The 13,235-nt window shown below is 39.1% G+C and overlaps 1 protein-coding gene across 5 annotated transcripts in view; it reads right to left on the bottom strand.

Moving 5' to 3' along the window:
• Positions 1-13,235, bottom strand: part of zdhhc1 (zinc finger DHHC-type containing 1) — a 105,517-nt gene that overhangs the window by 55,931 nt on the left and 36,351 nt on the right. For all 5 annotated transcript variants that reach the window (XM_068049552.1, XM_068049555.1, XM_068049553.1 and 2 more), the window contains exons 2-4: positions 10,098-10,316; positions 3,371-3,546; positions 799-900 (exon numbers count right to left, since the gene is read on the bottom strand). In XM_068049552.1, the coding sequence (XP_067905653.1) occupies positions 799-900; positions 3,371-3,546; positions 10,098-10,316 (497 nt within the window). The remainder of the gene's footprint in view (positions 1-798; positions 901-3,370; positions 3,547-10,097; positions 10,317-13,235) is intronic.

Raw genomic sequence — 13,235 nt, 5'->3', positions numbered from 1 at the left:
CAAAAACAGATTATCTGGTCATTATTGCTGTTTGTGGGTATTTGCTTTGCGCAAATTAGCTACCGCATTTCCTACATTACAACAGAGATGAAACTTCAATAAAAGTGCTTCATTGGCTGTAAAGCAGTTTGGGAAATCCTGTGGTTATGAAAAGCACTATCTAAATGCAAGTCTTTTTTTAAAAAAGAAAACCTTAATGGATATACGGAAGTAAAATTCAGATGTAATTTAATGATAGGAGCCAGGTTCTAACTTCTATAAAAATGGCAGAATGTTAGTATAGTGGTTATGTTACTGCAGTAATCCAGAGACTAATGATTTGGAGCGAAGAGTTCAAATCCCAATAAGACAGCTGGAGAATTTAAATTCAGTTGATAAATAAATCTGGAATAAAAAGCTAGCATCAGTAATGGTGACTGGACTGGTCATAAAAACCCATCTGGTTCACTAACGTCCTTCAGGGAAGGAAATTTGCTGTCCTTATGCAGCTGAGTCAATGTGTGACTCCAGACCCACAACAATGTGATTGACTCTTAACTGTCCTCTGAAATGGCCTAGCAAGCCATTCAGTTAAGAGCAATTAGGGATTGGCAATAAATGCTGGCTTTGCCAGTAATGCCCACATCCCATGAATGAATAAAAAAAATGACATTGTTCAATGAAATATTTGTAATATATTGCTGTAACATAGTTTAATTCATCTATTTTTTGAGCTGAATTTTAAAGACTAGTGCACTAAAACATTAGAGCAATTGTCCTATTGTATCAATTTGTAACAAAAAAAAAAATCAGACTTACCAGTAATTCCTGCCTCCGACACAATTGTTGAGCCATTTACAGTGGTGATCAAATGCAGCTACACACTTGTTACACTGACTGCAGTGCTTGGACTTCAAACCTCTGAACCAAATATAATACAAAATCTACAATTACCTACAGTTCTTAAATTTTGATAGATTATGAAAATTAAGCATTTCTGGAACTTTTTCCATAAAAGGCCCCTAGTGTTCAATTAAGGTGGTTAAAATACAAGCAAAAATAAAACAATAACAGGCATTTATATAGTAGCTTTAATGTAATAAAACACCACTAGATGCTTCACAAGAGTGATACAAAACAATATTTGACACTGAGCCACAAAAGGAGATATTGGGGCAGATAACCAAAAGCTTGGTCAAAGAGGCAAGTTTTAAGGTGTGTCTTTAAGGAGCACTGGTGAATTATTGACGTGACACGTTAATGGTCACAACAGATGAATGGGCAGGGCAGTAACACAATTTACCTCTCTTCCTCTCCCCATGCACAGATAGTTGGGAATTGAAATCTGCAAAACTGATTACGTAGGGAATTCTAACTATCTGGGAACCAAGACAGAGCAGTAATCAAACTGAAGAATTCAAATGAAGTCAAAGAACAGCACAGCTACTGCTGAGCACTGGGTCTCATGTTTATTCCACACATCGCTGGAATAATCCTTTTTAGACATTTTGTGATGTCACAATATCTTACATGTTCTCCAACTTCACATACTATAAAAAGGGCAGATCCCACAATCCTGTTTCACTTTGTTGTTCCTAGCATAGGGTTCATGAAACATTCCACTCCTTTCACACTTGAAGGCTTTATGTATTATGCATCTTTATTCTGTTAGTTAAATTATTTTATCCTTTAAAGGCTTTAAATTTTTTACCTGTGGTCGAATACCCTCTTCCTTCAGAACCCAAAACCTTTCTCAGTTGTTAGAATTAGCAGCTATCAGTGTACTTATCAGCAATGATTAAAATCAGTGTGAATTAAAGTGCCAGTGAGCAAAATTCATCTTGACCAAGACCAACTGGTAAATTTTTTCACGGTTGGGACAGGAGAAAATAAAGAGCACTGGCACTTTGAAGCATACAATCGATACTGCCATTATAATGGCAATAAGTGGAGAAACCAATGGAGTTGTGACTCAGTGAACTTGTCAACCATTGGGATGTCAATGGACCTTTCAGAACTCAGTCGTACTATAGATATGTAATCAGAATCTACATGCAACCTCTGCACCTATCTACTGCATCATTTCTTACTTTGCCAATTTCGCAATATTTACAGAGCCAGAGTCACAAGAAGACAATTTGATTTGTTCAACCTATAACATATAATACATGGTTTCTTAAGTAATACTAATGCACCTTGGGAGGATAGCAATTGTTGGGGGGGGTGGGGGGGGGGCATAATTTGTGGAATAAATCATTAAACAAAAAATGCATTCATTAGTTTGTACACCTAAATGAAATGTGGAATTGTACTCAAACTATACAAACATGTTTTATACTGTTTGCATGGTGACAACAGCCATTAAGGATCCTACCCGACAGTTCCTTGCCTTTACAAGATGGCATGATCTTCATCAACGGGTAATCTGCAGTCGATTACATGGAAATTCTATGCCAGTAAGTAATTATACAGAAAGATGAAACAGTAGCATGAGGTGTACTTTTGAAATCTTCTCAAGCAAATACAGTATACAGTATTGCACCCCCTTTACTTGTTGATTTTACCCACATTGCAAAAGCTTCATTACAGCCTACATACTTTTCTCTAATGCTAAAATCTATCTGCTGTATAGTAAACTGGGGAGTTTAGGAGAGGTCGTAATCACAAATCTCCTCACCCACAATCTACCATTTTGGCATTTCTGCTGCAAACCAAATGACCATAAAGAGAAAAATAATTTCACTAACCCTACTCCATCCTCTTTATAATGCTGAAATATGGCTCCATGGGCATCAGCTGTCCTCTGGTGTCTCATTCAAGTGGGCATCATTTATGGGAAAGCTACAGCAATGAATTCCAGGCTGTCTCATCATGAAAAGCATCATCACCAAACCTGAACTCCTTACTAGAAGTCAACCCATGCACACTTTCGAGCAAGTTACTGGATAGCAATCAGGCGTAGAATCTAGCTTACTTTTACCCTTCCTAGCCTAGGTATGCTGACGCCATCTGTGGTGCTAACTAGAATCTTCCAGGTCACATGGCTCAATGTCAGTATTTAGGAAGAATTAAAATTGCTCTAATGTTTATTTTTTGATCTGGAACTTAAATTAATTTCCATGTCAAAAGGAGATTTGGTATGTTACTGAGTTGGACGCACTGGCCTTGCACTTTGTCCTGTATTCAAATCGAGCTCAGACTGATGAGATGAAGATTTACCATCTGTTGGCTGTAAGGGCCTAAATGAAATCAATTTTGGCAGCCTCAGTTAAGTTTGCAGTGGGTAGTAGAGAACATCACATAATATTCTAATGGCTTATACGTTCCTATCACAGTCTATAAAGAAGCAATAGATTATTCTGTCTGACAGGAAACTATTTTAGACACTTACACATCAACTTCACAAAGATAGCAGTGATGATTTTCAATAACATGTTTATGTTTGTTGCGGTCAAACACTGGGATTGGCTTATTATAGTGCTTGGCTCGAACGTTCTTATCAGCTGGGTCGATGCTGGCTGAAGACAAATGAACAACCAGGTGGGAAATAAACATAACACCAAGCCACTGAACAGCGTTAAGGTTAAAAAGTTCTCAACATTATGGATGGTGACACTATAGTCTTATTGTAAAACTTCACATTTTTTGGAACAATAAAAGTAACCATATAAAAGATTAATATAAAGTGACTATTGTTAATCTTAAAGCTGATTGTGTAAAATACAGCACTGAATAACACATATAGCCACACATTAAGAAATACATTACAAAGCAAATCATACCAGCTGCCATCTGAATCAAATAGTAGGGCAGATTTGCTGGTGTTGGACAAATTAATATAGATAATTACTAAAGGATACAATAAAGTTGATTCACGCTGCACTAAAACTTCTGCGCATTAAAATAATGAATAATTCTGACGTGCAAGAATGAATTCTAACAAGGATAATGAAGCTGTTCCAAGATGGTTAAGTCATCAGGCTGGATGTGCTTAGACTGTATTCCACTAATTCACTTTGGCTGTTTGTATTATTGGCTGTGCTTTACTGAGAAATTTTACATGCCATATAAACATTTAATTGCTAGAAAATTGTAATCTACTGAGGGTGTATAAAGTAATACTTCTGAGGAAATTTGCATAGATTATCACTTAAACGAATAAATTGCTAACTGCATCTGTTTTTCTGTTTAAGTGCAAAACAAAGGGCTGGGTGAGTGAATGTTAATTACTGAGAAAAACAGACGATGAGCTGACAGATTCATATTCTCAGAACTTCCACTTTTCAAAGTTGCACATTTCCAAAATTTAGTGAGGTCATTAATTAGAGGAAAGCAAATGTTGAACACCAATTTTTTTCTCTAATTTGGAGCTCCCACTACCAACAAAAATCACAGGGAAGTTGAACTGTTAAATATGAATGGTCAGAGAATGCAATTCTCTGCCTGATTTATGGTATAATTGTTGATCTGCACATTCTTCAGTTTTAATTTGTAGGAATTCCACTCTGATAAATTTCAATTATCATGATCAGATCAGCCATGACCTCACTGAATGACGAACAGGCTTGAGGAGCTAAATGGTCTACTCCTGTTCCTATGTTCCTATCATTTTTTCTTCATGGTTTATTTTCTTTTGCCATTTAACTACAAATTGGTCAATTATATGTTTATAAAGTATATGTAATGTACTCCTATTCTTTCAGTGTGACCAGTAAAAATACTAATCAACTTATCCAGAATTTAAACACAAAAGTTATTTGTGTCCTGCTACAACTAATACAGATTCAGCACATTTTCAAAGAACTTTGTAAGTCAGCTTTCCAGTTAATAGACAGTAAGTTTAGTGCAACGAACATTAGTCTTTTAAAAATTGTTACCAAATGTTTGTTATGCCAAGCAGCTACTCTTAAATTAAAAATCTATCACTGCTAATTCTCAACTTGATTAAGACTATATTTCTCATGTTTCTGTTCACAAAGATCTGGCAGATAATTCTGTGAATCATATTACACTGAGATCAGGTGCCAGCGGTAGCACTTTCGCCTCAGAATCAGAAAGTTGTAGGTTCATATCTCACACTAGAGCAGGGGTTCTCAACCTTTTTGCTTCTGAGGCCGCCCTCCCATGAGACAAAAATTCCAGACCCTGTAACACAATTACTTTTAATACATAAAAATTAGTTATGTAATTAAACAGAGCTGGCATAGCCATGATGGGCCAATTAGCCTCTTTCTGATACTATGAAAGGTGATCCATCACTTTTGTACAGTTTGAGTACAAATCCTATCATCCTTCAAACAGTTCACCAGGAAGAAAGATTCCCTCAGTACTTCATGTAATATTATGAATCCATTTATAAAGAACAAGTATATTATTTTGGTACAAATGCACAGAAACCCCAACCCAATTCACCAGATCTCAATAAAATAGAAATCTGAGACCCAGAAACATCATCAGAATGTTGGCATAATTTAGTGATAGTTCGGAGACATTTCCTATGCCAGGCATCAAAACCTCCAGCAATACTGGATCAAAACAACTGATTTTTTTTTTAAAGTAAGAGTTTATTTCCAAATAATATATAATTTATGCAAAGATTTGATGAACTCGGACCCGTTAAGATCGGGATGTACACACTGGAGAGAATTAATTGACCTGCATCACAGCCAGTTAACCGTATTTATCATTGCATGGTTTCAAATTCTTAAAATTCACAAGTTTTACTTACAACTCTATATTAGAAAAGTTGTGTTACATGTTTGGCAGGATTCTTAATGGAAATGCTTATTTAGTAATTTGCTTGTTACATTTTCAGTAATGTCTTTAATAAGTTCACTTGTCTTTGTAAATTTAACTGCACCAGTGTCATTAAGATAAACTGGGTACATTATGTGTATTAGTAATCTGCACCTTTAAAATGACTGATAACTGCTATACAACTATCAAATCTTTTTTCAATTAGATAAATATTTGAATTTCCACACTTTGCGATAGTCTCACGATGATAAATTAGGATTCCGCTTCTTGTGCCTGAAAACCTGCTGAAACCACCAAACCAATCAAACTTCACATCTCAAAGTTCAATTTTAATATTTGAGAGCTAAACAGGACAACACAAAAGTAGGATTGACCATTTGAGGTGTTAGCTGCTTTAAAGCAGAAAATTAAAGTTTGATGTTTTTTGCCCATCGCTTATTTAAGCAGGAATCAAGATAGCGGGGTTTAGGAGGGAATTCCAGAGCTTAAGGCCTAGGCAGCTGAAGGCATGATCACCAATGGTGGAGCAATGAAAATCAGTGATGCACAAGAGGCCAAAGGTGGAGGAGCACAGACGTTTTGGAGGGTTGTTGGGTTGGAGTAGGTTACAAAGATTGGAAGGGGGCAAGGCCATGGAGAGCTTTGAAAATGCAGGTGAGAATTTTTAAAAGGGGCATTGCTGGTTCAGAAACCAATGTAGGACAGCAAGCATTGGGTCGATGGGCTAATGAGTTTTAAAAAATTATTTCATGGGACGTGGGCATCACTGGCAAGGGCGGCATTTGTGCCCAGAGCATTAGCTTACACATCTGGATTACTAATCCAGTGACAACCACTATGCCACTGCCTCGCCCTAAGTCAGGATACAGATGCAGAGTTTGGATGAGCTCATGTTTAAGAAGGGTGCAGGGTGGGAGGACGGCCAGGAAAGCAGTGGGATAGTCATTCTGGAGGTAACAAACTCACGGATTGGGGTTTCACCCAATGACTGGAGGCAGGGGCAAAGATGGACAATTTTAGAGATAGAAGGAGGCAGTCTTGGTGATGGAGAGGATATGAAATCAGAAGCACAGCTCAGGGCAAGTAGGAGGCCAAGGATGTGAACTGTCTGGTTCAGTGTCAGAGTGACCAGGGAGCAGCATAGAATTGGTAACTAGGGAATGAAGTTTGTGTTAAGTTTTTTTAAACAATACTTAATTGGTTGTAAAGTGCGTTGGGACATCCTGAAGGTGTAAAAAGCTCGATATAAATGCAAGTTCTTTCTTTATAATCTGTTAAAGTTGACCATTTTGTACAGTTTTCCTTTGGGATAAATGGGACATAAATGCATCTAAACTTGAGAGGATGGGTTCCATTTTGCATAGATAGGGTAGATAGGAAGAAACCTTTTCCCTTAGCGGAGGTGTCAATAACCAGAGGACATAGATGTAAGGTAAGGGGCAGGAGGTTTAGAGAGAATTTGAGGAATATCTTTTTCACCCAGAGAGTGGTTGGAATCTAGAACACACTGCCTGAAGGGGTGGTAGAGGCAGGAACCCTCACAACATTTAAGAAGTATTTAGATGAGCACCTGAAATGCCATAGCATACAAGGCTAGGGGCCAAGTGCTGGAAAACGGGATTATAATAAATAGGTACTTGATGGCTGGCATGGACATGATGGGCCGAAGGGCCTGTTTCTGCGCTGTATAACTCTAATGACTGACATATGGACCATCGAGCCTGCTCCGCCATTCAATACAATCATGGCTGATCTTGGGCTTCAATTCCACTTTCTTGCCCGCTCTCCATATCCCTCGATTCCCTGCGAGACCAAAAATCTATCTATCTATCTATCTATCTATCTATCTATCTATCCCAGCCTTCAACGTTTTCAATGATGCAGCATCCACAACCCTCTGGGGTAGAGAATTCCAAAGATTCATAAACCTCCGAGTGTAGTAAATTCTCATCTCAGTCCTGAATGATTCGCCCCTCATCCTGAGACTGTGTCCCCATGTTCTAGATTCCCTGACCAGTGGGAACAATTTCTCAGCTTCTACACTATCAAGCCCTTTCAGAATCTTGTATGTCTCAATTAGATCGCCTCTCATTCTTCAAAACACCAGAGAATATAGGCCCAAATTACTCAGCCTCTCATCATAGGACAACAGCCTCATTCCAGGGACCAATTTAGTAAATTTTCACTGCACTGCCTCCAGTGCAAGTATATCCTTCCTTAAATGTGGAGTCCAAAACTGCACACAGTATTCCATGTGTGGCCTCACCAAAGCCCTCAACAATTTTAGTAAGACTTCTTTATTCCTATACTCCAATCCCCTTGCAATAAAGGCCAACATGCCTTTTGCCTTCCTAATAGCCTGCTGCACCTTCATGTTAAGTCTGTGCGTTCCTTGTATGAATATCCCCAAAGTCTCTCTGAACAACACTTACCTGTTTCACACCTTTAAAAAAAATTCTGCTTTTCTATTTTTATGACCAGTGAACAACTTCACACTTTCCTACATTATACTCCATTTGCCATCTTGTTGCCCACTCATTTAACCTTCCTATATCTCTTTGCAGCCTCTCTATGTCCTCCCCGCAGCTTACCTTTCTACTGAGTTTTGTATCACCAGCAAACTTAGTTACATTGCTTTGTCTCTTCATCCAAGTCATTAATATAGAGTGTAAAAAGCTGGGGCCCCAGCACTGATCCTTGCAGCACCCCACTATTCACTGCCTGCCAACTTGAAAATGCCCCATTTATGCCCACTCTCTGCTTGCTGTCTGTCAACCAACCTTCTATCCACACTAATATATTTCCCCCAACACCATGAGCCCTTACCTTGCTTATTAATCTTTTATGTGGCACCTTATCAAATGCCGTTTGAAAATCCAGGTATACAACATCTACTGGTTCCCTTTTATCTACCCTACTAGTTAACATCCTCAAAAAACTCTAATAAATTTTTCATCAGGATCTTCCCTTAGTAAAACCATGCTGACTTGTTCTAATCATACTATGCTTTTCCAAGTGCAATGTTCAGACTTCTTTAATAATAGTTTCCAGCATCTTCCAAACGACTGATGTTCGGCTAACTGGCCTGCAGTTCACCGTTTTCTCTCTACTTCCTTTCTTGAAAAGCGGTGTAACATTTGCCAACTTCCAATCTGACGGGACCATTCATGAATCCAAGGAATTCTGGAAAATCACTGCCAACACATCCACTATCTCTGCAGCTATCTCTTTTAGAACCCTAGGATGTAGGCCATCTGGTCCTGCGGACTTGTCAGATTTTAGTCCCTCAAGTTTCTCCAATACTTTTTCTCGGCTGATATCAATATCCATAATTTCCTCACTCTTTTTAGCCCCTAGGTTACTGCCTATTTCTGGTATGGAACTTGCCTCTTCTACTGTGAAGACAGACACAAAATATTTGTTCAATGCCTCTGCCATTTCCTCATTCCCCATGATGATTTCTCCTGTCTCTGCGGCTAAGGGACCAACGTCTACTTTAACTACTTTTTTCCTTTTTATGTACTTATAAAAGCTCTGACAATCTGTTTCTATAGTGCTGGCTAGTTTACTCTCATTCTATTTTTTCCCTTTTTATCAACTTTTTGAGCGGCCTTTTGCTGGTTTCTAAAACACTCCCAATCCTCAGACTTGCTACTATTTTTTGCAACATTGTAAGGCTCTTTTTTTAGTCTATTATGCTCAACTTCATGAGTGAGCCACCGATGGGTCTTTCTTGATGAGTTTTTGTTTTTGAACGGAATCCTTGCACTTCATCAACAGAGCGTTAAAAATCTTTTAATATAATTTTAAACATCCATCCTGGTGTACAGACTTTTTGGGAAAAACATTGCAAGATTCAATGTCAGATTGAATGTCAGAGCCCCAAGATTACTTGTTTGCCTGCAATGGCAGATGGCAGTCTTCAGCCATTTGCACCAAGCAGCGAGGATGTCCTTGGATTCACTTTAATAGTTTATGCTGTGCATCACTACACCCAAATCTGCTAGATCTGCACAATTTCATAAAGAAATGCATTCTGTATATTGTAGACATAAATGTTAGTGCACACTTATACTACCATTCTTTCTCACTTTAAATTCATACAAATTTGGTGATTATTAACATTACATAAACTGCTTGTGCAATCTTCTGTCCTAATCCTGAACTAGCTTCGGTACAAAGAGGCAAATTGTCCTCAAATGTTCAACACAGAATTGAAACAGACACGAATGCACAATAATGGAGACTGTACTACTACTTCCTAAAATGTGTACAAATAATTTAAACAGCAATGTCAATCTCTGGTATAAGCAGTCTTTAAAAGTCCAATAGAGCCTTATATCTCTATATAAAAAAGATACAATGTAGCCAGCTGGTACCCAGTGAGTTGGAAGAAGAGGGATAAGTATGCCAAACACAACAACAACAAAGTAGAAGTAGACAATCCAACAGATTATCTGATATGGATGCAGTGGCCAGCTCCAGCCATTGGTCCTTGAGTGATGATGACAGTCCACTTTTGAAGTCCGTGCATTCCTCTCTGGTGCAGTTTTATTGCTGTTCTTATTGATGAAATTCATCTGCAAGATAATATTAAAAAGTCACTTCTGCAAGCAATATTTGCATCTCAAAATAGGTAGCAAAGCAGTACAGCTTATATAGTGCTACTGTCGAGCCATTCTGATTTACATCATTAAATTAGCTTTTTGTTTCAATGAGGCACTAAGGTGTGTATCATGATGTCTCATTGCCTACATATAAAGTTTAAATTCAATTTCTCATCATTTGCATGTCAGATTCATGATCTTTATTCATTCTTGGGATGTGGGCTTCATTGGCAAGGCTGGCGTTTATTGCCCATCCCTAGTTGCCTTTGCGAAGGTGGCAGAGGGAACTGCTTCAGTGTAGCAGTTTGATGCAACTGCGTGGCTTATGAGGCACACAATTGCCAGAAGGCAATTAAAGCCACATTTAGGCCAGCAGGTTTCCTTTCCTAGAAGATGTTGCTTTGTTAGCTATCACAGCTCTAGTTAATCTCTTAAAGGTCTCTGTACCTAAACTAGTACCCAACCCATCAGGAGATAGGAAAGCACTTTGAGAGCCCCATCCCCAGAACTTCACCACAAATAGTAGGAGAAAACACAAGGTCCTGAGTAAACAAGGGAGAACAGTCACATATCTCCACCCAGACCAATGAAACAAAACCAAACCCAATGAACTACAATGAGGCTATGAACTCTGTCAGACTTCCAACTGCTCTGCTTCATGTGAATTACACTGTGGACTCAATATTGCTCATTAATACTGTTGTGGGGAGATGGTGGAATAGGATGGATCACAACCGTTGAATATTTGATGCTAGCACAAAAGGGCTCCTTGAATATGCAGAAACTGAGACAGGGATCACCAGCCTTGACAGTCATCCATTAACACCAGGCACCAGGCAAAGCCAACTCCAGCACCCCACCATTGACAAGAGAATGACTGGATGGAAACAATGGAATTTCAAAGGAAAGTAGGAATCAAGAGAGGTTACAAGAACTCATTTTGAACACAGCGCTAGGGAAAAGGTATATACAACATTGCCCTTGCACATAGAGGGTGACAAATCCCAAGCGAAAAGTCTGCTAATGAACACAGGGCGGTAGGGACAAAGGAAACCTCAATACCTAATACACCATCAACATACCCTCTTATTTTTTTTTTGAGTGTGCGAGTGATTTATTTAAGTGCATGGCCCCTTTAAAGTATTTTGCGCAGTAACCTAAAGCGGCTGACTGGTGTGTGGCGTGCACGGGGACTTCTGGCTTGCTGCGCAATGTACAAGGAACACTGGGCACCTTGATGTTGACAGCATGCAAGCAATGCCAGACATATCCAAGCTCCTGCATATAAAGCACTAACATGGCTGAAATTTTAATTATCTCCCCAAATATCGCCAGTCTAAATCAAACGGATGGAAGAAAATCCGCAAGACTTCTGCAAGAGATCCACGTGACCCCTTCAAAATACACTAAACTCACAAAGGGCTTGGTGGGCCAAAAATAGGCAGTCACTCACTTATCCAAGAGTACAGGAGTGCCTATGCTGATTAACAAGCATTTCCCCTTCATTTTAGAGACCATTCCCAGAGCAAATGTGCACCGTATCTTAATAAGGAGGCCAATTGAGCTCATCACAATATTCAACATCTATGCCCCACACAAGAATGCTCTCAGTCCTCACTTCAGCATTCCTTCACTTTCCCCACATATGGAAAGCATAGCATTAATGGGAGGAGACTCTATCTCCAGTTGGACAAGTTCCTAGCAGTTATGGGGCACCCAGGAAAAGTTACCAATACAGTCTGAGTGCAATGACCTAGGCCATGTAGATATATGGCAAGTCAAGCAAACCGTAAGAGATTTTACTCAAATCCACACAAAATCAATTCCAGAATCAACTACACGCCAGGATTGGGAGACATGATTACAGACAGACACTTCAGTGCAGTAGTGAGGGGAGTGCAGCATTGTCAGTTGTGCTGTCTTTCATCTGGAATGTTTACAGTGAGGCTGTGCGTGCAGTAGTAGACATAAAAGATCCCACTATTTGAAGAGGAGTAAGGGAGCTTTCTAGGTGTTCTGTATAAGAGACAAAGGATAGTGTATGAATAGCCAAAAAGGGTCAGATAGAAAGGGAAGCATGAAAAACCAGCAAGTCAGAGCAGGTTCCAATGACCTAGGAGACTGGTGGAAAAAAAAGCAGACCACTGGAGGTGCACAGACCACCCAACCAATACTATAATTCCCTTTCTACAATCCCTCTTTAGCCATTCGCACACGGTGTCTTGTAAATTTCTTAGATTTGTCTCGTTATACCATTTTTGTTTCCTGCTATTATTACTTTGTCCATTTAATAGTTTCCTGTTCCCCACCCAAACCCTTCACAGTTCATTGTGTTCTTTCCCCTTCCACTTGTTCTGTTCCACTTTAAATGCTGTTTATCTTTAATATCTTCCAGTCCTGAGGAAAGGACTTATATCTGAAATACCGAGTGACCGACTTAATACTACACATGCTGCCTTACCTTCTAAGTATTCTCAACATTTCTGTTCCGTTTTCTGATTTCCAGCATTTGCAGTATTTTGCTAAAGGGATTTGCAGACTTGTATGCCTGTGTTCCAGAACATCACACAGTAAACGTCTTGCCATTTTACCAACTTCCTCCTCTCCCAAGCTACCCAGGGAACTGTACAGGTGCTGCACTCTTAATCCCAGCCAAGAATATCTAAGTGATAATATAATATGGTCCAGATTTTGCTGTCAAAATAAAGGTGAGGCCAACGGTGCTTGTATTCATTAATGCATAAATGGTACAGCAACTTCAAGCAAGGAGATGCATGGTTAAAATGCGAAAATCCCAAACTTGCTGTCCAAGATGTGTTGCTCCACTGTTAGCTCCATGAGATCAGCATTTTGCCGTCTGCTTCACCACCGATGAGCATCAAATGTTGTGAA

The sequence above is a fragment of the Heterodontus francisci genome, chromosome 17, assembly GCF_036365525.1.
Source record: "Heterodontus francisci isolate sHetFra1 chromosome 17, sHetFra1.hap1, whole genome shotgun sequence".
Taxonomy (NCBI): Eukaryota; Metazoa; Chordata; class Chondrichthyes; order Heterodontiformes; family Heterodontidae; genus Heterodontus; species Heterodontus francisci.
The sequence above is the reverse complement of the archived record's forward strand: the minus strand, read 5'-3'. Positions and strand labels throughout refer to the sequence as shown.